General features: G+C 41.8%; 1 protein-coding gene across 1 annotated transcript; it reads left to right on the top strand.

The window, feature by feature from the left end:
• The first annotated feature begins 606 nt into the window (after nucleotides 1-606).
• Nucleotides 607-1,901, top strand: Mc4r (melanocortin 4 receptor). Its single transcript, XM_021214938.2, has one exon. The coding sequence runs from the start codon at nucleotides 697-699 to the stop codon at nucleotides 1,693-1,695; it is 999 nt and encodes a 332-aa protein (XP_021070597.1). The 5' UTR covers nucleotides 607-696; the 3' UTR covers nucleotides 1,696-1,901.
• The last annotated feature ends 21,362 nt before the right edge of the window (nucleotides 1,902-23,263 follow it).

Raw genomic sequence — 23,263 nt, 5'->3', positions numbered from 1 at the left:
ACAGAATGTGCTCGAACAATCAAGTCATTTCTCTTAAAACTTGGAAAGGAAAATCCCGTGTGTCTTACAGGCTACTTCCTTCCCACCCCAGCAGCCCTGGCCACTGAGCCGGGTGCTGCCCTGTAATCTATCTGTGCAAGATCAATGTCTCAGAACCACTGAACACGGATTGGTCAGAAGGAAGCAGGGGAGGAGCCATTCAGAACCCCCCCCCCCCTCCAACTAACCATAAGAAATCAGCAGCCCGCACCAGGCTGCTCTCCAGCTCACAAAGATGCTTGGGAAGCTGAACTTCTGAGAGGCTGCGGATCTGAGTGTGGGCGCGCAGATGCAGACGCGGCTCCCAGCTGTACAGCGACTCTCAGGGAAAAGGACTCTGAAAAGACCCCGAGTGAATACTAAAGTGAAAGCTGCACTGAGGGAAAAAAAAAAAAGCAAACTGCAGACTGGTCAACCAAGAGTGAGCATTCAGAAGCAAGCGCCAGCTTCTAAAGAGAGGATGAGCAGAGCTGAACCCAGAAGAGACCAACAACTCCTTTGCGAGCTCTGCTGCTTCTGACCCTGCTCCCAGCAGGCACCAAGTGCAGTCTCCCAACTTCTACAGGCATACAGACTGGGAGAGAATCACTAGGAGTTTCCCTGACCCAGGAGGTTGGATCAGTTCAAGGAGGACTCAAATTCAGCTGCTGCAGGAAGATGAACTCCACCCACCACCATGGCATGTATACTTCCCTCCACCTCTGGAACCGCAGCAGCTACGGGCTGCACGGCAATGCCAGCGAGTCGCTGGGGAAGGGCCACCCGGACGGAGGATGCTATGAACAACTTTTTGTCTCCCCCGAGGTGTTTGTGACTCTGGGTGTCATAAGCCTGTTAGAGAACATTCTAGTGATCGTGGCGATAGCCAAGAACAAGAACCTGCACTCACCCATGTACTTTTTCATCTGTAGCCTGGCTGTGGCAGATATGCTGGTGAGCGTTTCGAATGGGTCGGAAACCATCGTCATCACCCTGCTAAACAGTACGGATACGGACGCCCAGAGCTTCACCGTGAACATTGATAATGTCATTGACTCTGTGATCTGTAGCTCCTTGCTCGCATCCATTTGCAGCCTGCTTTCCATTGCGGTGGACAGGTATTTCACTATCTTTTATGCGCTCCAGTACCATAACATCATGACGGTTAGGCGGGTCGGCATCATCATAAGTTGTATCTGGGCAGCTTGCACGGTATCAGGCGTACTCTTCATCATTTATTCGGACAGCAGCGCTGTCATCATCTGCCTCATTTCCATGTTCTTCACCATGCTGGTTCTCATGGCCTCTCTCTATGTCCACATGTTCCTGATGGCGAGGCTTCACATTAAGAGGATTGCTGTCCTCCCAGGCACAGGGACCATCCGCCAGGGTACCAACATGAAGGGGGCAATTACCTTGACCATCCTGATTGGAGTCTTTGTTGTCTGCTGGGCCCCGTTCTTTCTCCATTTACTATTCTACATCTCTTGCCCTCAGAATCCATACTGCGTGTGCTTCATGTCTCATTTTAACTTGTATCTCATACTGATCATGTGTAACGCTGTCATCGACCCCCTCATTTATGCCCTCCGGAGTCAAGAACTGAGGAAAACTTTCAAAGAGATCATCTGTTTCTATCCCCTGGGAGGCATCTGTGAGTTGTCTAGCAGGTATTAAGTGGGGGGACAGAGTGCATACTAGGTAGAGACCTGCAGACTTTGTCACACTGGCCCTACCTGAGCAGTGTACTTCCCAACAGCTGCCTCTTCTGTGTAGTGCTTTGGTTGAAAATATCTACTGTATAAATGTAAGTTTGTGACTTTTGACATGGAAAAAAAAGTCTCAACGTGTTATGTTTATTGACATGCTACTTTTTTTGTTTGTAAAATGCTTATTTATGGTCTATATAGTGTGGGCGTTATGAATTGACATGAAAGAAAAACAGACACCCTTATTAAAACTTGGACAATGTTTCTTTCCTGTTGTTTATCAAGGTTCCACACTTGTTCTTTCTGTAGTAGCAGAAATCAGAACCTTATTAAATGTGTTCTCAACTGTTCTCATGTATTAACCCCACAGTACTGCAGAGGCACCAATCCCACTGTTTATGGAGAAATAGTTAAATACTAGACGCTTGATCGTTTAAATGAGCCAGCTCTCTTAGTGAAATTTCAAGCAACCGAATAAAAGCTTACCTATTATCCTTGCTGCTCAGATATACTGATGCTTCTTTTTAAATAAGGGGAAGAGAAAGGGGGAAGAAGCAGCTACTGAGGAGAAAGTGAGATTTCTGTCACGTGCATTTCTCCAAGATGGAATGGTTCATTGCCCGAGACTCAGAGTTCACACAGGCAAGTCAGTAGTGGAAGGGGAAATGCCCACTATTAAGATTAAAGTGTCCTGGTAAATATAAACTGTCCATGCCATGCTTAAATTTCCTATGCCAAATGACACCCCACCATAACAGAATGAATTCTTTCCGGCCTCTTACCAGGGATCCAGTTCCTACAGAAACGTCCAGAACAGCTCCCTCTGCACTTAGAGGTCCAGCATTCATTTCATCTTAGAGTTAATAATGAGTTGTGCTATCTTTCATGTGGTGGGGACTTGTTCACTTTCTGATTTCTTTTTGAGCTGGAATATAAGTGCTGAAGATCAAGTGTTTTAATTCCCAAGCCAAATCCACATCACAAAATATTTTGGGACAGTGTTTGTAAATATCTAAAATGTGGAGGCTTGTGGTGCTTGCACATAACATGATGGAAAGAGAACACAAATGGGGTCCTGGAAGGTACAATAAAACACTCTGGTGTTCTTAGTCACGTCTTGGGATGGGGGATGCTTGTTTTCTCCAAAATAATACTAAAGGTGTGGCCACCGAGCAACCAAATCTATGCTTTTTAGTCTGTGTATACTTTGAAATCAAAGGGATTAAAAAAATTTACATTAGGCCTATGACTAGAGGCAAACTTTCCTGTCATTCAGTTGATAGTGTCTCCCAATGCTCATAGGCAGAGACAATGCATAACAGTACATCTGAATTAAAACCTGAATGTTTCATCTATTAATTACAAGCCTGAGAAACACTGAGGGCATCCATGTGCAAATCTGTATTAAAGTGTAATGCATGGTAAAGCCAACTATTTCAAGGTGCTATCCTTTGAGCCACACTGCCACCACATTCATAAGATTAGCTGAGCGTACTCGCACACAGGTAACATCGCAATCAGCGTGTGTGTTGACATTTCCTCCTAGAAGGAAGAGGGTAGGGCATGCCATTGGGTCTTCTGTGCATTCACCAGTTCTTCCCAGCTATTTGTGTGCAACTTTGACCTAATAGAACTCAGACTGAGAAGAAAAAGGGGCATGGGCACCATGCGTGCAGCTGTGGGGAAGCTGTCATCCACAATGGGAGAAGACTTGCCACTGTGACTGCTTTGTGGTCACCTACACAATCATGTCAGTAACCCTTCACTCATTTTCTTTAAGCCTAAGGAGCTCATTGGCTCTCCAAGGTGAACTTTTATAGAATTATACATGGGTCTGTGCTTGGGCCCATAAGAAGAAGGGGGAGAGATTGTTTGTGTCTCCCCTAAGGAAGTCATTTTCACAGTAGCATTAATATCCCCAGGGAAGGTTTGGAACACAGAAAAAGTTATGAAGAGACATCCTCAGCATGGTAAGACACTGGAGGCCCACAGTGTATTGTAAACAACTTGGGAGCCTGCTGGCGCATAGCTGGTCCAGTGAAGAGTGGTTCTAAGGCTGGGTTTTAACCACACTACAATGCTTCTGTTTTAAACAAAACTGAATGTCAGGTTTCATATAACCAACAAAGCCTGCTGAAATTTGGATCCTGAATGTTCTCCACAGGTCAATGCAGTAAAGGCTTGCTCTCCAGGGTGTTGCTGCTGGAAAGTGGCAGAGTCCTCAGGTGATGGGACCTAGTTGGAAGACTTCCAGTCATTAGAGTGTGTTCTTGAATGAGATAGTGGCACTGTGGCTCATGCCTCTTGCTCTCTGTTGCTCTCTGGGGCCATAAGAGAAGTGTTTTGGGTCCAGCAGAAGCTGCCTTCTCCATGAAGAGCTGTCTCACTTCAGGGCCAGCACAAGCAGGCCAGTCTTCTACTAGAAAACTCCAAGGCTAGCCAACTTGAACCTTTTCCACTTTATAACTCATCTCAAGTGTTTTTAATGGGAATCAGAGGCTAAGTAAGATACAGAGCCCCAAACAATAGTTGTACCCAGGTGAATTTTTTTTTCCTGTTATCATTTCTTATTTCACACAATGACCCTGAGAGATCCCGAAACTAAGAGATATGAAGAACATCATATGCACACCCTGTCTCTGCAGCTCTGTTTTTTTTTCCAAACTAGCTTATTTCTCTTCAGGGGTCATCTCGGACATTCAGAGGGAAGGCCTGGCTCTTTCTTCATGCTCACACATTTTTTTTCTGGAACAGTCTATAGTGTTAACACATCCATTGGTTGTGGACCAGCTCCCAAGATGTTTACAGCACACTGTGGGCCTCCAGTGTCTTACCATGCTGAGAATGTCTCTTCCTAACTTAATCTGTGCTCCAAACCTTTCCTGGGGATATTAATTCCCAATATTCTGTTTTTAAAAAATCTAGCTACTAAGGGGATAGGAACTCCACATGAAGACCAACAGAATCAACTAACCTGAACCCTTGGGGCTTTCAGAGACTGAACCACCAACCAAAGAACATACATAGGCTTGACCTAGGCTTCCCCACACATATATAGCAAATATGGAGCTCGGTCTTCATGTGGGTCCTGAACAACTGGAGTGGGGGTTATCCCAAAAGCTGTTACCTGTATATGGGATATGATCTTCTAGCTGGGCTGCCTTGTCTGGCCTCAGTGGGAGAGGAAGTACCCTAGACTTGCCGAGACATTTGAAGAGCCAGGTGGAGGGGTACCCGAAGGTGGGGAGGAGGCCTCACCCATTCAGAGAAAGAGAGAGGGAGTGGGAGAAAGATTGTGGGAGGAGGTGACTGGGAAGGGGGGCAGTGAATGGGATGTAAAGTAAACAATAAATAAATAAATAAATCTAGTTTTCTGCAGAGGAACAGTCCTTACTCAAGTGACCTCTAATGGCTAGCTAGATTGTGGGAGGAGGTGACTGGGAAGGGGGACAGTGAACAGGATGTAAAGTAAACAATAAATAAATAAATAAATCTAGTTTTCTGCAGAGGAACAGTCCTTTCCTAAGTAACCTCTAATGGCTAGCTAGTATCCAGTAGTCTTTGGCGTTCCAGGTTCTCCAAATGTGTTGGTATGGGGTCATTGTGATGATCTTATAGTTGAAATTCTAGGCTCAGCAAATAAACTTATATATTGACAGGGGAGACTATAGGGTAAGAATTGAGGTGGAGATTTGGGGGGAAGGAGTGGGGTAGGGTAAGAAACTTGACCTGCATAGAATGAAGACACCACAGTACACTGTCCAATAGATCAGATGTTGAGGAATGCTTGCTCCAATTAGAGAACCTTAAATATATTAAGGACAGGTTATTGTGCTCCAGAGAAGTACATGGAAAACTTCACAGTGGGGAAAGCAGATTGTGTTTCTGTTCCCCCAGGCCTGCCTCTAATGGGAACACATTGGGGAAAGACATAAAATGTTATCTAACCACGATATTTAGATTACAGATTGATCCCCATACCCTGAACGGGTCCATACTTCAGTCTCGCTTTCCCGACTGCTTCTGTGTGCTCTACTTCCGTTATCTTTACTGAAGCTCCTTCAGAAATAGGGATCTGATGCGCATATTTTTTTCCCCATGGAGTCTGATGTACATGATAGATTAAAATACATCTAATACACATCATCAATAAGAAAAGTGTGTTTGACTTCTGGAAATGTTTTCCCAGGAAGACTCTACTTGGAATCTTGAATGTCCCATCTATTCAACAGGTGGGGCTGAACCTTCCTACAGGGTGACTGCTTAGTCCTATGTTCTCCCGCCACTGGGTGGTTTTCCAGGCAGGACAAAAGGAGCCACTGAGGAGGACTGGAGAAGGAAATGAGTTGGGCTTAGCTGAATCACACTCAGGAATGTGGGAATATCAACCCATAGCTGTCCTTCCGAAAATCCATGGTTAATAATTACAGCTATAAAATCACAGCTCAAGTGAATAAGGTTAAAGTCCACCGCACCACATCAGATAATCCCCACCTTACTAGGGATGGTAAAAGCAGTCTGTAATAGTTTTCATTGATCCATACAATGACGGAGTTAGGAGATAAAGCTGCTTATCTCTGAGCATACAAGAAGTCTTCTTGCCCACAGCATCAGGGAGAGAGCACATACGGTCTCTAGTGAGTGGAAATCAGGGTATCACCTTCCGTCTGTAACACCCTCTCCCCTGCCCCCATGAAGTACCTTCTAGAGAAGTCATGGCAGTACATGGTCCACTGTACTGCTCAAAGCAGCTGACCACCAGCTAACAGGGCAAGGGCACAAGCTTCCCCATGGAGAGGAAAATAAAAATGCATGAAGAAGAGAAAACGAATGAAAGAATGCTTACCGGGCTATGGGTCAGCCATATTAGCCCAACTGTCAAAAAATAACCAGGTACGTAGACAAATAAGTTAAAAAAAAAATCAAACGTGTGTGCAGGAACAGAGACTTTAGATCAACTATCAGCCCACCCTGATTGGTGGCTCCTGAGTTTCTCAGTATGGAGACTGAAGATACAGTTTGGTTCAAGTGAGTCACAAGGGACTGTCCTGAAGCCTTTTTGGTACAGCTGTCACCTTTCACTTGCGTCTTCTTGAAATGTTCCTGGAGGGAGATTCTGTGGCACTGGTGCAGTTAGTAAGTGTGACTATTAGGCCGACTCCATCATGTAAATGTCTCCTCTGTTTGCTTAGAAGGCAATGAAGGTGAAGAGAGCCCTGTCTGCTCATTACCAGCCCATTAATTGAGTGTTACTCTAACACCTGTTTAAATCTGTAGGCTATTTTTTCCTTCAAATTTTCTCTTACCCATCTCAAAGCAATGTTGTATATGTTATAGAGTCTTAATGAGTGCCTCTCAGCTGGCTTTATGCTCTTCCTTCGTGTTTTTTCTACCCAATTTGCTCTGTTGTGACATGGTGATACACGACAAAAAAGGTAAGCCAAAAATAAATGTAGATAGTCACATTAGTTCATAGATTTAGCCCAGCATTTTGCTTTGAGGGGCTTGAGATATGAGTGTAGCCTGCTGCACCAAGCACTGATTGCCTGGCATCACAGAATCTTTCTGGGCAGAACACACATCTACTTGAAATCAAAGGTGAGGGGAAGGACCATACATACACTTGCTGCAAAGATAATGCAGCTTAGCTATCAAGGGCTCAGAAGCAGACTTTCATCATGGGTCCCTATCATAGCATCAGAAAAGGGATGAAAGAATAAAGAAAATTCACCAAAATTAGTCAGTTAAAAGTACAAACACATGTGTGTTCCTGGACTGTTCCCAAAGAAGAAAAATAAAGGATTCCCATAAAATAGTCACCAAGATTTCAATTATAGCATTATACAGAACACTGAGAAAACAGTCACTGAAAATGTCAAGTTTATTAAGTTGGGGAGAATGCCTAAAGATAACTGAAAAGCATTCAGATTTGTCAATAAAGTAGCAGGACAAACTGTTCTAGATCCTCTTACCTTCAAATGCAAATTGATCAGTTGCTCCCAAGGAGTGTATGGAACATGTATCACGAACCAAAATAGTTGTTATTTTATATATATATATATATATATATATATATATATATATATATATATATATATTGTTACAGTTAACTATAGAAGTGCTACTGCTGGGTTAAGATGTTGCTAAGTCCACATCACCTTCTGGAAACATCAATCACAAGGCCACCAAGGCAACATCCCATTTATTTAGACTCCTTCAAGACCCCAATGGTTATGCAACATTTTATTAGTATCCCATTTAAAAATTTTGAGAGACAGGAAGTGGGGAGATATCTCACAGCAATGTTCTGGTATCTAACACACACACACACACACACACACACACACACACACACATACACAAGTGCTCTTTTATTTACTTTTACTATATTACTGTTAGTTTGTGGTGGAAATGTAAATGTTAATGAAATCGTTTTAAATGAGATCAGATTTTTTTCCTGTGTTGGGAATTAAGCTCATGGCCTTGTACATGCTAGGGAGGGGGTCTGCACTCAGCCTGAGAGCAGATCTTAAATCTCAATGCTACAATGTCTAGAAGACTCATAGTAACTGTCCGTCTGCTCAGAAGCAGCAGGAGCAGTGTTTGGCTCCCATCCCTCTCTGCAAATAAACCCACTTCTCCCAGTCACAGAGACTGAGCACTGAAATGTGCTCTTTTCAATGTATGACTTTGCTGTTATATGATATATGTCATATATATATCTCATATATATGCACTAAAAATTAGCACAATAATAACACTGACTATTTTGAATATAAGTAAACAGATACACTACTAGCTGCACACATTGATCAATATGTTGAGATTTGGATTAAATGCATATGATAGTTTAATTTGGGCTTGACTTTTGTTATGAATGAATGCAATTAGATATAATAGATATGGCAGGGACACACATAAACTCTCATCCGACAATTCCTTATCATCAATAATACAAATTGTTTTTGAAATGTGCAATATCAAATTCAATATTGCAAAAGGCTAATTAGAAAGATAGTGCACCAAAAATAAAACAATCAATTAGCATATTTGAGAACCAATGCTCATTAATCTTCATGCCATGAATTTTAAATGTTAATATAAAGTGATTATTATCTAAGTTGATGCTGCTAAGGTCCAACCCAGCTGTGTCTGAGAGGAGAAAAAGAGCATCTCTCTGGACTGACTGTTGGTTCAAATCCCAGATCCTTTGCACTGTGGGCTTCATTTTCCTAACACTGAAAATGAGGATCCTAACCATTATCTCATCATACATTGTCGTGGACATTTGGGAATTTAAATGTCTAGCTAGTATAGAACTAGTGTAGGGCTTCTGACTATGGGCAGTGACTAATCAAAGCATTGTGGTAATTTCAATACTCTTGGTCCAGGGAGTGGATCTATTAGGAGGTGTGGTCTTGTTGAAGTAGGTAAGGTCTTTTTGAAGTAAGTGTGTCACTGTGGAGGTGGGCTTTCAGAGATCTTCCTTCTAGCTGCCTGGGATGCCAGTCTTCTCCTGTTTGCCTTTGGAACAAGATGTAGAACACTCAGCTCTTTCTACCACACTGTGTCTGCCAGGACACCACTATACTTCCTGCCATGATGATAATGGACTAAACCTCTGAAACAATTAAATGTTGTCCCTTATAAGAGTTGCCTTGGTCATGGTGTCTCTTCATAGCAATGAAACCATAACCAGTGGGCTCAATGGATTTTCTGACTATTGATCCTAGAAGAGCTGAAACAGTGGTAAGGGCATGGATGTGCCAATGACCCAGTACAGAAAGCTAGTGATCACTCAAATCTGTTCTCACCATCTCTCTTGCTTCTAAGAGGTGGGATAAGTAAAAATAAACCTTTTATTTGCAATACGTTGTTTTAAATATGCAGAAAATTTGAACATTGCAAAAACATCCCTTTGAGATGTGAATGGAATCTGGTAGGAAGCCAGGGTATTTCGGCACCTTGCTAACATCTGCTGCTAACTGAGTTTAGTGTATGCTTTGACCTTATGCTTCTCAGCTCAGGCAGTGTCCTATATACTCTCTTCATGAATTCACCGATGAATGGATACAATGCATTTGTTTTTTGTTAATGTTCTCAGTCAGCAGGAAACCAAAAGTCTGTATTTGATGTAACAAATAAAGAATTCCTAATGCCCTCTAATGCTTCCTCTGAAGAGACAGAGATGAGCTTTGTTCTAAGACAGAAATGGTCACATTTGGCCCTGGTTAGCTAAATTAATAATCATCAGTTGTAATTATGAAGTATCTTCACTGTCAAGAGACACTTGGAGGATCCTCGAATATAATGCCAAGAAGAAAATTTCAGCAGCTTAGCTAGTGATTTCTGAAGTGAGGTCTGGCCAGGGGCTGCATCGCAAATGAAAGTCAAGAGTTTGATACAAAACCTAACACTGTACAGTATGAGACACTCCACTGTGAGATGCACAGCACCATGGACCATAACCCCAAAGTGAAAAGATAAGAATAAATTTGGTCATAATTGCACTAGAGAAAAAAAATTAAAATTTTGTTTGCTATGAATTTAGGTGTACCTAACTTGTATATTGAATTTTCAAAATTAATAATAATTACTGGAGTGGGAACTGGCTTAGTTAATAAAGTGCCCCCAGTACAAGCATGAGTGACTCAGAGCCCTAAAAACCACATAAAGCAGGAGTGGTGGTGGGATCCTGTATCCCTAGCATGGAAGGAGCACAGATAGACAGACAGACAGACAAACAGACTCCTGAAACTCAATGACTAACCAATACAGTCAAACCCATGAACTTGAGGTACAAAAAGAGATCCTATCTCAAAAAATGAAGGTGGAGAGTGAGGAAGGACGTGCAATGTTGACCTTAGGCCTCCATACTCATGTGCACCTATATCACATACATGTGTACGTACACTGACAAGTACAGGCCACACACACATGCACACATACAATACAACATACACATACAATAAACACAACATACATACAACATAACGTACACATACAACACAATACAACACACATTCAACACAACACACACATACAACATACATATATGATACATCACACACATATACAGCACAGCACACATACATACAACACACATATATATACAACACAACACACACTAACAAAACAATCACTATAAATGACACATTCTGATTTTCTGTAAGCGTCCCACTATCCTGGAGATTTTATATAAAATCATACATACTTTACATTTTATTTATAGCTATCATGATAGTAGCATAATTGTGCATATTCCTGGAACAACATTACATATTGAATATGGAATATGCAATAGATACACACAATGAGTAATGATCAGATCAGGATACTTAGCCTTTCCTTCCCACACACCATCGCTTCAGCAAACATACTAGTGCTTCTTTATGACTTTCCTCTACTGCACTCTGCTTTGCCACAGAGCGTGGACATGTATTCCTCTTCTCCAGCTTATTGTAATATCTGTTACTTATTCCTTCTCTCATCCATCTCTCTTCCTGGCCTCAGGAATCACTTTTTTTTTCTCCTTTCTCTGCATCTGTTTCAGTCAGCTGCTGGGAGGATCCTCTCAAAGGACAATTATGCTAGACCCGTGTCTGCAAGCATAACAGAGTTTAAATTGAATTATTTGAGCTTTTGTCGTTGAAGATTTTTAGCTTTTTATATATGCTGGATAAAATGACCACAGTCAGATGTTGGGGGCAAATTTCTCTCTCATTTTCTAGGCAGTATTCTATGCAGCTGCTTTTCCCTTTGCTGTGTGGAAGCTTCTATATTGATACACCACTCTCTGTTTCTGCCTTTATAACCTGTACTATGGAGGTCTTCCTTATTCATATGTCTTGAACTCTTTACCTGTTTTCTAATCTTTTCAAAAACACAGCTTGATAATGGGGAATAATCTTTTTACTGTGTGGTTAATTCTATCAGCTAGCATTTGCTGGAGAATTTTCATGTTTGTGTTGTTCAGGGCAAATGTCCACGGTTTCCTTTTTCTATTGTGTCTTTAGCTGGTGTCAGATCAGGATAATGTTCCTGTAGAAAGGGTTTGAAATCAATCCCTTCTTTTCCATTTTCCAGACTAGTTCTAGTGGATTTAGCACGACACATTTATGCATCAATCGATGACAGTGAAATCAATTAATTTATGTTTGGTTTTCATCTATGATTATAAATTTTTAAAGACATAAGGACCTGCTCCCTTCTGTTTTCTTTCTGTTCTTCCTGTTTGTTTTCTCTTCTATTTTTGATCCTGTAACAAAACCCCCAAACTTTAGCAATTTGTACTTTCACTCAAAATTTGAATTAAATTGGTGAGGTTTCTGAATAGAGGTTAAATACATGAAGCCTGTCACATGAGACTATGAGTTTTGAGATGCGCTTTAGGGAGGCATAAAGATAAGTCCAGTTTCTATGGGGTCATAATATTCAGACAATATAGGAAGACAGGATGGGGTTGGCTTCTTTGGTTTTGTAGTCTTTTTGAGAAACTATTTAATGTCACATACTTGTGGGGGACACACACAAACATACACCACACACACACACACACACACACACACATGTATATAGAGAGATAGCAGTCAACCATCACTTAAAGGATCCCTTGGTGTATCTTGTAGCCTGACACCTTTTGTCTATTGTCTCCTAGTGAGATCCCACTCACATGTAAATCCCACTACTGCAACTGCTCCTTCTGCCCTAACCAAAATCTACACAACCAGTTGCATTGACCAACATCTAAACTGCATGTGTGTGCTTTGCTTCCCCTGGCTCTGGCTCCTGTTTCAAACAACCCTTTCCATTGATGTTCCCCCAGAACACTCAGTGAGTCTTCCACAGCTCAGCACTTCACACTCTAGCTGTGCTCACACAGTTGATAATCTTAAATGTCTTGAAGCATTGAGACACTAGTGTTGTCTTAGAAGCTCTCACATTTGACAGCTTTGCCTAACAACAGACCCGTGTTCCCAATTCTGTTCTGAACCTCTATACTTAGATTCCCCCAAAGAAATCCTAAAATTACAGATCTGCCTTGAACCTCATTCTTTTACAGACATGTTGGCTTTGGGGCTTTCTCCATATCAAGCATTGGATCTGTTCAATTAGTCAGTTAGAACTCCTTGGTCACCACTGGTTTTTCCATTTTATACTTCATTTCAAATCATCAGGATTCATGCTAAAACGTGTGCCTCTTTCTGTCATTCCCTTATGACTAAACCCAATTGCGGGACCATCAACTGTAAGAAACATCTGTTTTTAAGCCTGAATCATTGATGGCTTACTTTCAACAGAACTGCCTCAAAGGGTTAGTCTGAACCAGACATCATCACCATTTCTCTCCCTTTCTTACTCCGACAAGCAGCAGCAAGTCTAGAGGTGGGCCTGATTGTGTCAGACAGACCAGACCACGCCCACTTTAAGAATTCTGCATTGCTCTTCCAACTACCTTTCAGGAAAACTATGCCCTAAATATGCATACAGCTGACTCCCTCATCCCTTTAAGTTTTGCTGAGATAGACCCTCATTAAAGGTTACTTGGGGAAGCCTTTTTAAAAGTCACAAGCCCACCAGTGAGTACTTTCGTTGCTCATTACCTTTCTCACAATAATCTACAGATCACACACTGATCGCCAAGGTATCATGTTTATTGTTTCCCTCCATTCATGAGCACCGAATATTGGGAGAGTACCAAGGACTTCATTTTCTTCAGCGATGGAGTCCAAGAGCCTAGAATGGGAGTCGCTTAGGGCAAGAGCTTAACAGAAACTTGATAAGTGCATCCCAATGGAAAACATAAAGACAGAAGCGAGGAAAGCAGGTGGACTGGCTTGGCAGAAGTATAGCTTAAAGGCCACTAAGACAGCTCAGTGTGTTAAGGCTCTTTGCAGCTGGGTCTGATGACTTCACTGCCCATGACCCACGTGGTAGAAGAAGAAGTCCAACTCCTGAAAGTTGTCATCTGACCACCCCCTTGTACGTGTTCCCCTCTTGCACGCAGTAAATAGATGAATAACTAATAAACAAATGTAATAAAAAGAAATACAATTTAAGGGCTTAATGAACAGTGACTAGGTAATGAACATAGAGTTAATAGAGATGGTACAGCATGTGTGGTGGCAAATAATCCCAGTTCAGGGAAATGGAAAGTAGGAAGATTAGGAGTTCAAAGCCAGCTTTGGCTGCACAGAGTTCGAAGACACCCTGGGACCCATGACACTGTCTCAAAAGAAAACCACAAAAGAGACACCAGAGAAGGTGGTGTTATGATCGAAGCTAAATGAAAAATGCATTTTTGAAGAATGAAATATCAATCATCTCAGCAGCAAAAGATAGGAATGATATCCGGCTAATTTTCTAATTAGGAATCTAGCGTGTTTTATCTGAGACTGGAACTCTTACAAAGACGACTGAGAACTTTGGTGAAAGAATAAAAAAAAAAAATAAGGACCCTAAAAGGAAGAGCTAATTTCCAGCAAACTCCTGGAAGTGATATCAGATTCCTTGGCTCTCATATTGGAATGTAAACTAAAAGGGGAACTGAAGAATTCAGTTCTCCCTAATTCAGACTCCCACTTTAACAAGCTGCAAAAAAGCTTAGAGGAATGGGGATCATTTCCTCAGAATGAGTTAGCTCTAGAGATGCTCATAAGCCGAGGTTAAAAGAAATAAAAAACAAAACAAAAACAAGAACAACAACAAAAAATCCAATACTGGCTAAAAGACTGAAAACAGAATATTTACTGCATACTCGGTAGTACAGATAAATCATTTCCCTCTAATTTTCAGTAAGTGGTTACTTTTGTGATTGAGTTAATTTTCCCCTAGCTACACAAAGAAGTCGCTCTGTGAAGAGCTCTGCCAAAGAATCAGACTCTCAAAAGCACCAAAACCCCAGGAGGTGAACTGTAGCCGCCAGCACTGACTGCCCACCCACCTGCCAGAAAGGAGTTGAGCATCTCCGCCCGGACAGGAGGACTGTCTAGGGCATTAGGGAGGTTGCACATGCTCCTTTTCTGCATAGAGCTAGAGACCCCAGCAGGGTAGTCTTTCCATCATCTAAGAATGAGAGAAACCGATCTTTTCTTCTACCAACGCCCCTCCATGTATGCGCTACCCTTTTCTCTGAATAGGGAAGCCAGAGCACCAGCTACCAAGGAAAGTAGGCTTCAAGACACGGATGGAGATTCCTGACCCACTCACAGCCATGCTTAGGCACATAAAGGGAACCGTGGCACATAATGCACATGTAATAGCCAAAGAGACAGCAAGAAATGGGTGGGCTAAGCAAGAGGTACGTAGGCATGCACTCGGGCACATGGGCAAGTGTGATAGCAGGCTGTTCTTGTATGAGAGCTTGGCTTAACTGGACAGCGGGGTCAACGTCCCTTCCAGTACCTTTAAGATTCTAACCCTCAATTGGATGTGTACTCAGTGATTTTTCTATTCTGTAGATGGCTTCTTCATTTGAATGACAGCATCTTTTGCTGTACAGACGCTGTTTAGGAGGTTTCTGTGGTCTAAACTGTTAACTGTTGGGTCTTAGAGCCTGTGCTATTGGATAGACATTCAAGCCTCTTTCCTTGACTCTCTCTTTTATCAGATTTGAGGTGTCATGTTTTAGGTTGAAGTCCATGGTCAGGTCTCTGAGAGTCCTGGGGTGAGTTTCTTGTATTTCTGAGGCCCAGCATTAGGTGGGATGGCTCATTGTCAGGCCTGAGGATAGAGTGGTTCTGGGAATTCCTCCCTGAAGGGCTAGACTCCATGAGGTTCTAGGTTGGGTGCTGTTCGGTTCTGGGGCCCAGCTTGGTCCCAGCTCATAGTCCGGTGGAGAGGTGGCCTCTTCTTTTAATGCTAATAGCAGCGCTGTACTGGATAGCTTTGTGTCAACTTGACACAGCTGGAGTTATCACAGAGAAAGGAGCTTCAGTTGGGGAAATGCCTCCATGAGATCCAGCTGTAAGGCATTTTCTCAATTCGTGATCAAGGGGGGAGGGCCCCTTGTGGGTGGTGCCATCTCTGGGCTGGTAGTCTTGGTTCTATAAGAGAGCAGGCTAAGCAAGCCAGTAAAGAACATCCCTCCATGGCCTCTGCATCAGCTCCTGCTTTCTGACCTGTTTGAGTTCCAGTCCTGAATTCTTTGGTGATGAACAGCAGTATGGAAATGTAAGCCGAATAAACCCTTTCCTCCCCAACTTGCTTCTTGGTCATGATGTTTGTGCAGGAATAGAAACCCTGACTAAGACAAGCGCCCAGTGCTATATATGAGTTTCTTCATTCTGCAAATGAAGAAGATGAGATAATTTGTCACTCAGATATGGTGAAGTTACTTAGGACCAGGTCCTGTCCATCTCTGGGCTTTTTGGGTAGAAGTATTTCTTTTGTTGAGCAGTTAATATTCTCTTTATTTCTACTTTAGTCTTCCTGAATTGGATTGTTCTTTTTTGTCATGTGAAATAATCACTGAAAAGAAGGACTCTACTTTTAAAAGCTTTCGTATTTTTATATAATTTTATATGACCATCATAGGTTGAAAATGTAACAAGATAATACAAAGACAACACCAGAGTATCAAAATGAATGGATTTAAAATGCCAACTTTCTCTGTGATCTCAGCTGAAGCTAGCTATATACTACTAAAGGAAGAGAATATGAGCTTAATCAGACCATTAGAACAAACATGTACACACCAGGGTCTGCTATTAGAGTTATAAGAATAAGTCACATGCCCACCCGACTATGACTCATCCTACCCAGCTTAGCCCTCAGACAGAACAGAGCCCAACTCAGAACCACATAGAGTCTAGTACTCCAGGTAGGAACTCCCAGAGCCACTCCACCCTCAGGCCTGACTGTCAACCACCTCACCTAATGCTGGGCCCCAGAAACACATGGCACCCAAACAAGGACCCTTGTTAGAAATCAAGATCAAGGAGCTTGTCGGGGTTTGAATAGGAATGTCTCCCATGGACTCATAGGTTTGAATGTTTGGTCACCAAGAAGTGGAGTTGTGGCCTTATTGGAGTAACTACGGTGTTTTTGAAGGGGGTGTGTCACTGGGGGTGGGTTTTCAGGTCTCAGAATCTCAAGCCAGGCACAGTAGTTCATTGACTCCTCCCAATGCCTGCCGATCCAGATGTAGAACTCTCAACTACCTCTCCAGCACACGTCTTCCTTGCATGACACCGTGTTTCCATCATGACAATGATGGACTAAACTTCTGAACTGCAAGCCATCTTCAATTCAATATTGTCCTTTATAAGAGTTGTCACGGTCATGATGTCTCTTCACAGCAATAGAAACCCTGAGACAGGCCTCTACCTAAAACATGACACCCTAAATCTGATAGATGGGACCGTGGAGCATAGGCTTGAATGTCGGGTCAGTATCATAGGCACTAAGCCCAAACAAATAACAAATGAGACCACAGGAACCTCCTAAACAGCATCTGTATAGCAAACGTTGCCTTCATTCAAATGAAGAGACAGTCTACAGAATGGGAAAAAATATTCTGATAGAGGGCTAGGTTTTAGAATATTCAAATAAAAAAGCTAAAAATCAAGAAGACAAATTGCTCAACTTAAAAATAGGGTAAACCAAGAGTTCTCCAATGATAAAACACAAGTGGCTGAGAAACTCTTGAAAGATGTTCAACATCCTGAGTCATCAAGAGAATACAAACTTAAAATACTTTGTTTCATCTTGCCCTAGGCAGAATGGCCAAGATCAAAAAGCAAATGACAGCAGATGCTGGCAAGGATGCAGGGGAAGAAGTGTCCTCTGTAGGAACATGTGCTCATAATTGCTCCAGCCCAGGACTCATATTACAGAGAACTGCTCATCCATACTCATTGTTGCTGTAGTGACAATAGCCAGAGATTGGAAACAGCCTAAGTAGCTATCAACTGGTGAATGTATAATAAAGATGCAGTACATGTACACAATGGAATATTACTCAGCAGTTGAAACAAAACCAAACAAATAGCAGATGCTGGTGAGGATGTTGTGTTGGGAGATGCCTGTTTGTTGCTTGTGGGGGTGCAAACTGGTGCACCCACTATTGAAACCAATGTTAATGTTTCATCATTTTGTTTCTGTGGTCTTCTTAGACTTCTTTTGATCAGCATCTGTAAATGTCTAGTCCAGGTGGCCATTTGCATACGTTTATCTTTGTCTTCAACCAAAGTATTCCTTCCACTATCCTCTATACATCAGACTTAGTGACCGCATATCCCTTTAATCAGTTTTTATCATAGAAAATGTATACTTCTCCTTAAAGTTTTTTATATTCTTCTTCCATTTCAATAGATAGTTTTGTTGGGTCAGGGTTAACAATTTGGGGTCTTCCTGAACTTGGAATATAACTTTCTAGCACCTCTTGCTTTTAAAAGTTTCTGTTGACCCTTCTCTTTTGTGGCTTTAAATATTTTTTCTTCGTTGTTTTCTTTTTAAAAAATATTTTATTTTATTTATTTATTTCATGTATGTGAGTACACTGTCACTGTCTTCAGACACACAAAAAGAGGGCATAGGATACGCGTTACAGATGGTTGTGAGCCACCAAGTGGTTGCTGGGAATTGATTTCAGGACCTCTGGAAGATCAGTCAGTGCTCTTAACCGTTGAACCAACTCTCCGGCCCCTTCTTATTGTTTTCAGTGTTCACTTGTAATGTGTGATGTGAGTTTCCTTTCTGGTCCCGTCTATTAGGAGCTTTGTGGGCTTTTTGCAAGTAGGTGAGCATCTCTTCCTATAGGCTGGGGTGGTTTCTTTTATGATTATCTTGAAAATATTATTTTTAACTTTAATATGGTGTTCTCCTTCTTCTGTGTCCATAATCTGAAGGTTAGTTCTTATCATGGGTTTCCAGACTTCTCAACTTTCTCCTCACATTTCTTTTAAAATTTATTATTGACCTTTACTGAGCAATCCAATTCCCCCTCTCTGCCCCGCATCTCTGACTCTCCACTTTCCCAGTCATCCATTCTATCAGTGGGGTTTTGCACTTAGGGTTTTACTTGGTTCATTGAGTTCAGTTTAGTTCATATCACTTCAGTTCAGGCTATAATCCATCAGTTCTAAGTCTGTCTTCACTTATTTGGTTGACTTCCTGTGTCATTCACCTGACTTTGTTCTCTTGAAGTCGACACTTCTATCCTATTTGAATTGACTGAACATACTCCTAATCATCTTTTAATTCATTGTCTGCAATTTCTTCAAAGTAATCTTCATTAGATGCAATTATTTAGAGGTTAGTGATTTGTGGAGTAGGCATATTGTATTTTTATTCTCTTTTGTGCTGGGACTTCTGCACCTGGAGTTAGCTTATTCGTTGAGTTTTCTTTATTCCTTTCTTCTTTCTTACTTCTGAAATTCAAGATCCCTCTTATCTTTCAGTTAGTGGTGCTTGTAATGTTCAGCAGAAGACTACATACAAGTAGAGTTGAGGTCTCCTTTCTCTCTACGAGCCTAAAATTTAGGATCAGTGGGTCTATCTCAGGTCTTCCTCTGAGGGTGAGTTATTGATCTATGTATGTCATCTGAGGCCTCTTCCTTCGTGCACAGCTTTCATTGTAAGCTCTGGTACTCTCCAGTGGCCTTTGGCCATACTGATAGTCAAAGCAGAGCCCCGACCCTGCCCCTGCAGCTTTTGCTACAGACTTGGGAAACCTACCACATGCTGCTGGCTCTAATTTGGAGATTAAACTCAGGACCTACTCTGGGTCCAACGCAGCTTCTGGGAGACAACATGGCTAGAAAATATACATTTTAATTGCACATTTGGGTTCAGCATCTCTAAAGTCTTCTTTGGAAACTGTGCATTGCATTTCTGTTATTAAAGCAAATGTCAGGGGACAGTGCCACTGGTCTGTAAGGCATAATTACTTTATTTTCTGTTCTTATTTCACTTTTAATGTCATTTATAAATAAGAAAATGCATTCATATGATGTGTCTGAACTAGAATGCCTTAAGGTTTTTCTTCAGATTCAAATAGTATGACAGGTGATTATTTCCCTCTTTTTTAAAATTCACATGTATAATATTAGATTTTCCTCATTCCCCTCCCCCCAAAATTAATAGAAGAGTATTTGGAAAGCTAAGCACTAGGAAATCAGAGGAGACATTAGTGTTGAAGCTGCTATCTCACTATATCATTGAATATAGTTTGAGCCAGCATTTGAATGGATATGCTCTGGCAACTGATCATGTTCTGGGTTGTAGTAAAAGCTTTCATAAGAAGAAAATCTGATGTGTGTGTATGTGTATTTTGCTTCCAAGACAAAATGCCTTACAAAATCAGCTTGAGAAGGGAAGGGTTTATTTTGCCTTAATTTAAAGATATGGTCTGTCCCGTCAGGGAAGGCCTGGTTAAAAGAATTGCTCTGGGTTCCATGAGGTCCTCCTGCCCATGCCAGAGTGTGAAGCAGAGAGAGCTGAAAGCCTGTGATCTGTTTTCTCTATCCATTTCCTTCTACCTGAAACTCCAGCACGTGAGACTGTGTCACCCACATTCCGGATGGTCTGCCCTCATCTTCTCTACAATCACTCTCTGGGACATGCTGAGAGACGTACCAGTCAACTGACAGTGAAGATTAACCATCCATTTCCAGGGCCAGGCATTGAAGATGCTTTAAAACTCCCTTTATTGTGCCTGAACAGCATAGCAATGAAAAAAAAAATAGACAGGGAAAATGCTGAAAGTTTTGGAACATAGTCTATGATCTTGGAAGTGGAGCTGCAAAGATCTAACACATAGGGCAATCAAATGAGTAGTGTCTGTCGTGGCTGCTAACATGTTCTGTGACAGTTCTGAACACTAAGCTCCTTTTTTTTCCCCCTGTCTAATTGCTATTTCGTGGGAAGCATCAGATAATCACACGGGATGTCACGTAGAATTTGTGCCTAGAGATGAACTTGAAAACACAGTAATGAGATGAAAGTGAAGAACAAAGAATCCTATGCTCAGGACAGTTTTCAAGTTGGTAAACCAGCTAAAAATCAACCCTGGGAATAGAAATGAAGGAGCCAAAACTCTGTACATATCCCCCCCCAAATCCTTCTATCCTACAAAGTAACATCAGCTTGGTTTTTACAACAAATGCGATGTATCTAAGAATATCTTGCTCCAAACCATCCCACTGACTAGAACTGCAATTTTATGTCTCTCCTTAAATTATTTCTGGCTTGATACTGACTTTGTTGACTATATCTTAATGTGTACATACAAGTGCTGATGGGATCTACTAGGGTTTCAACTCTGCTCTCTTGAGAAGAGTCACCGACGTTACTAGTACCCTTCGAGAAATCAGAATAATACCAGTCGCACTGAGAGCCCAGCTTCATGAAGTCTGGCTTCATCCCAAGCTAATGGATCGATCGCTGACAGGTGATTATGAGAGCTACAACATCACAGATGGGTTAATCCATTGATTGATTATAATCTGATACATTATTTGGAGGAGGTAGAAAATGAGAGATGTGGACTAAAGGGAGGAGTAGATGGATGTGGTGTGGGCATGCCCAGGGAAGGTGAACCTTGACTCTGGCTCCTTCCTGTTCTACTTCTTGCTTCTCAAATGCCCGAGATGAGCATCCTCTCCGCTAGGCTGTTCTGCCTTAACATTACCCCCCAAATAATGGGGCTAGCCTAGCATGGACCAAAACTCCTGAACAATCCTTTCAGGTGTTTGTCGGAGTGACCAGAGATCTAACATAGGTCATGTTCTTAGAAGTTGTTCTTACCAATTCAGAGTTATACAGGCTGTTTAGGATTGATGTCCCCACTCTCACTGCCCAGCAGATACAGGAAATCAGATTAGAGGAGGCCTATAGGCTGGTACTTTGGGCCTTATGAGAAATACCTAGCTCTTGGCTATTGCTTGAGGCCGTTCATGGAAGCACTCTATTATTTCTCATTCATTGAAAAGAAACAATTGTTCAAACTTGTCTAGTCCCTGAAAGCTGTTGTTAAATTACTTCACTCCTGTATTAAGTGGACATTCCAAGCTCAAAATGTGTTTTTAGCTATCTTTACAGAGCAGTGGAGCCTCAGCATCGTCACAGAGGCCACTGACAGTATGCTTTGTCCGCCTGTTTCCTTAACAAGAGCTACAGTGAATGTGCCTGAAAGAACACAGCAGTCTACTCTGGTAGACAGTTCGTTGCCTTTTTTTTTTTTTTTTCTTCTTTAACTTTTAACAATGTATTTTTCAGTGAAGCAGGATATGGTCTAATACAGTGCGTTCACCTACAGAATTACCAAAGCATAAAATAAAGTTTTAATCACACTGTTTTGGTATCACATTAGCAAGAAAGCATGTGGAATGGGGGGTGGGGGTGTGGTTTTTGGTTCCCCCATGAGCAACAGTGATCCTCACTTTGTACTTAGGAGACTGAAGACTCAGAGCAGTGACGTTGGGATTATAATCAATCAAGCAGTGACGTTGAGGACATTTATTGTACAGCCTTGCAAAGCCAGGCATCAGCCTAGAATGGCAGGCAGGCTGGGTGGGAGAAAGAGCACTCTTTATAACCTGAGCCCTGAACAATCTTTATAACCCTGTCTGAGGTTTCCTTCCTGTTTTCAGTCATCAGGAGGGGACAGTCCTTCGTGTCCTCTTGGCCCTATCTTTCCTTCTTTGTTTTTGTCTGTCTGTTTCACAACAAAAACAGACACATGAACTTGCAAGCAAGCTTGGCTGTCATTTCCTACTTTAAACTCCTAGTTTGGGTGAAGGGGTAGCGTGGTAGGATTTGGGGGCGTGGATAGCTACACTAGTAGGCATTAGCAGGCAGAGGGGTGGTGTCGGAGTTCATTTGTAGTTAGCTCAAGGATCCTTTGGAAATAAACCCTTGGGTGTTATTTCTAATAGTCATCCTTTTAAAGGAGTCCAGTTAAAAATGTCTTTAATTAAAAAACAATAGGTGTCTATATTCCAAATAAATGTGAAGGTCAAAAACTTTTAGATTCTAAAATCAGAAGAAAAGAGCAAACAAGGTAGCTTGACAGGAAAGATAAACTAGGGACAGAAGAGGGATGTGACCATGTGCACGTCAGATTCAGAGAGTAAAAAGCAGAGAGTTTGTTTAAATCTAAGTCCTAGGGAGGAAGAGAGAGGCTCAGGACTGCAGAAAGCTGACATATTCTGCACTTCCAATTTTCTCCTACAATGTCTCTTAATAGTTTTCAAATATACACAATAGTGATAATAACTGTACTGGCTATAGAAGTGTCCAAGATCTGCAATTCTCTCCTATACCCTGTGTCTAATGCTTATAATATCCTTGAGACAAATGCTATTCTCTTGTTAAACATACGGAGGGACGCATGTTTTATAGGGTGAGGCTGGGACAGTCTCAGTTAACTGGAAAAAGGGAGATTAAACCCATCAAGATCATGGTGTGCTTCTAAAATATCTCACCCAAGCCAATCTGCTTCTAGAAATCCAGAATCATTTCCACTGTCCATTTAGAGCTTATGAGTTTTCAGCGTAGCTTCTAGAGAGCTCATCAACTGGCTGGGAGATCGA

The sequence above is a fragment of the Mus pahari genome, chromosome 15 (assembly GCF_900095145.1).
Source record: "Mus pahari chromosome 15, PAHARI_EIJ_v1.1, whole genome shotgun sequence".
Classification (NCBI taxonomy): domain Eukaryota; kingdom Metazoa; phylum Chordata; class Mammalia; order Rodentia; family Muridae; genus Mus; species Mus pahari.
Note: the sequence above shows the minus strand (reverse complement) of the source record. Positions and strands in the feature narration are given on the sequence as shown.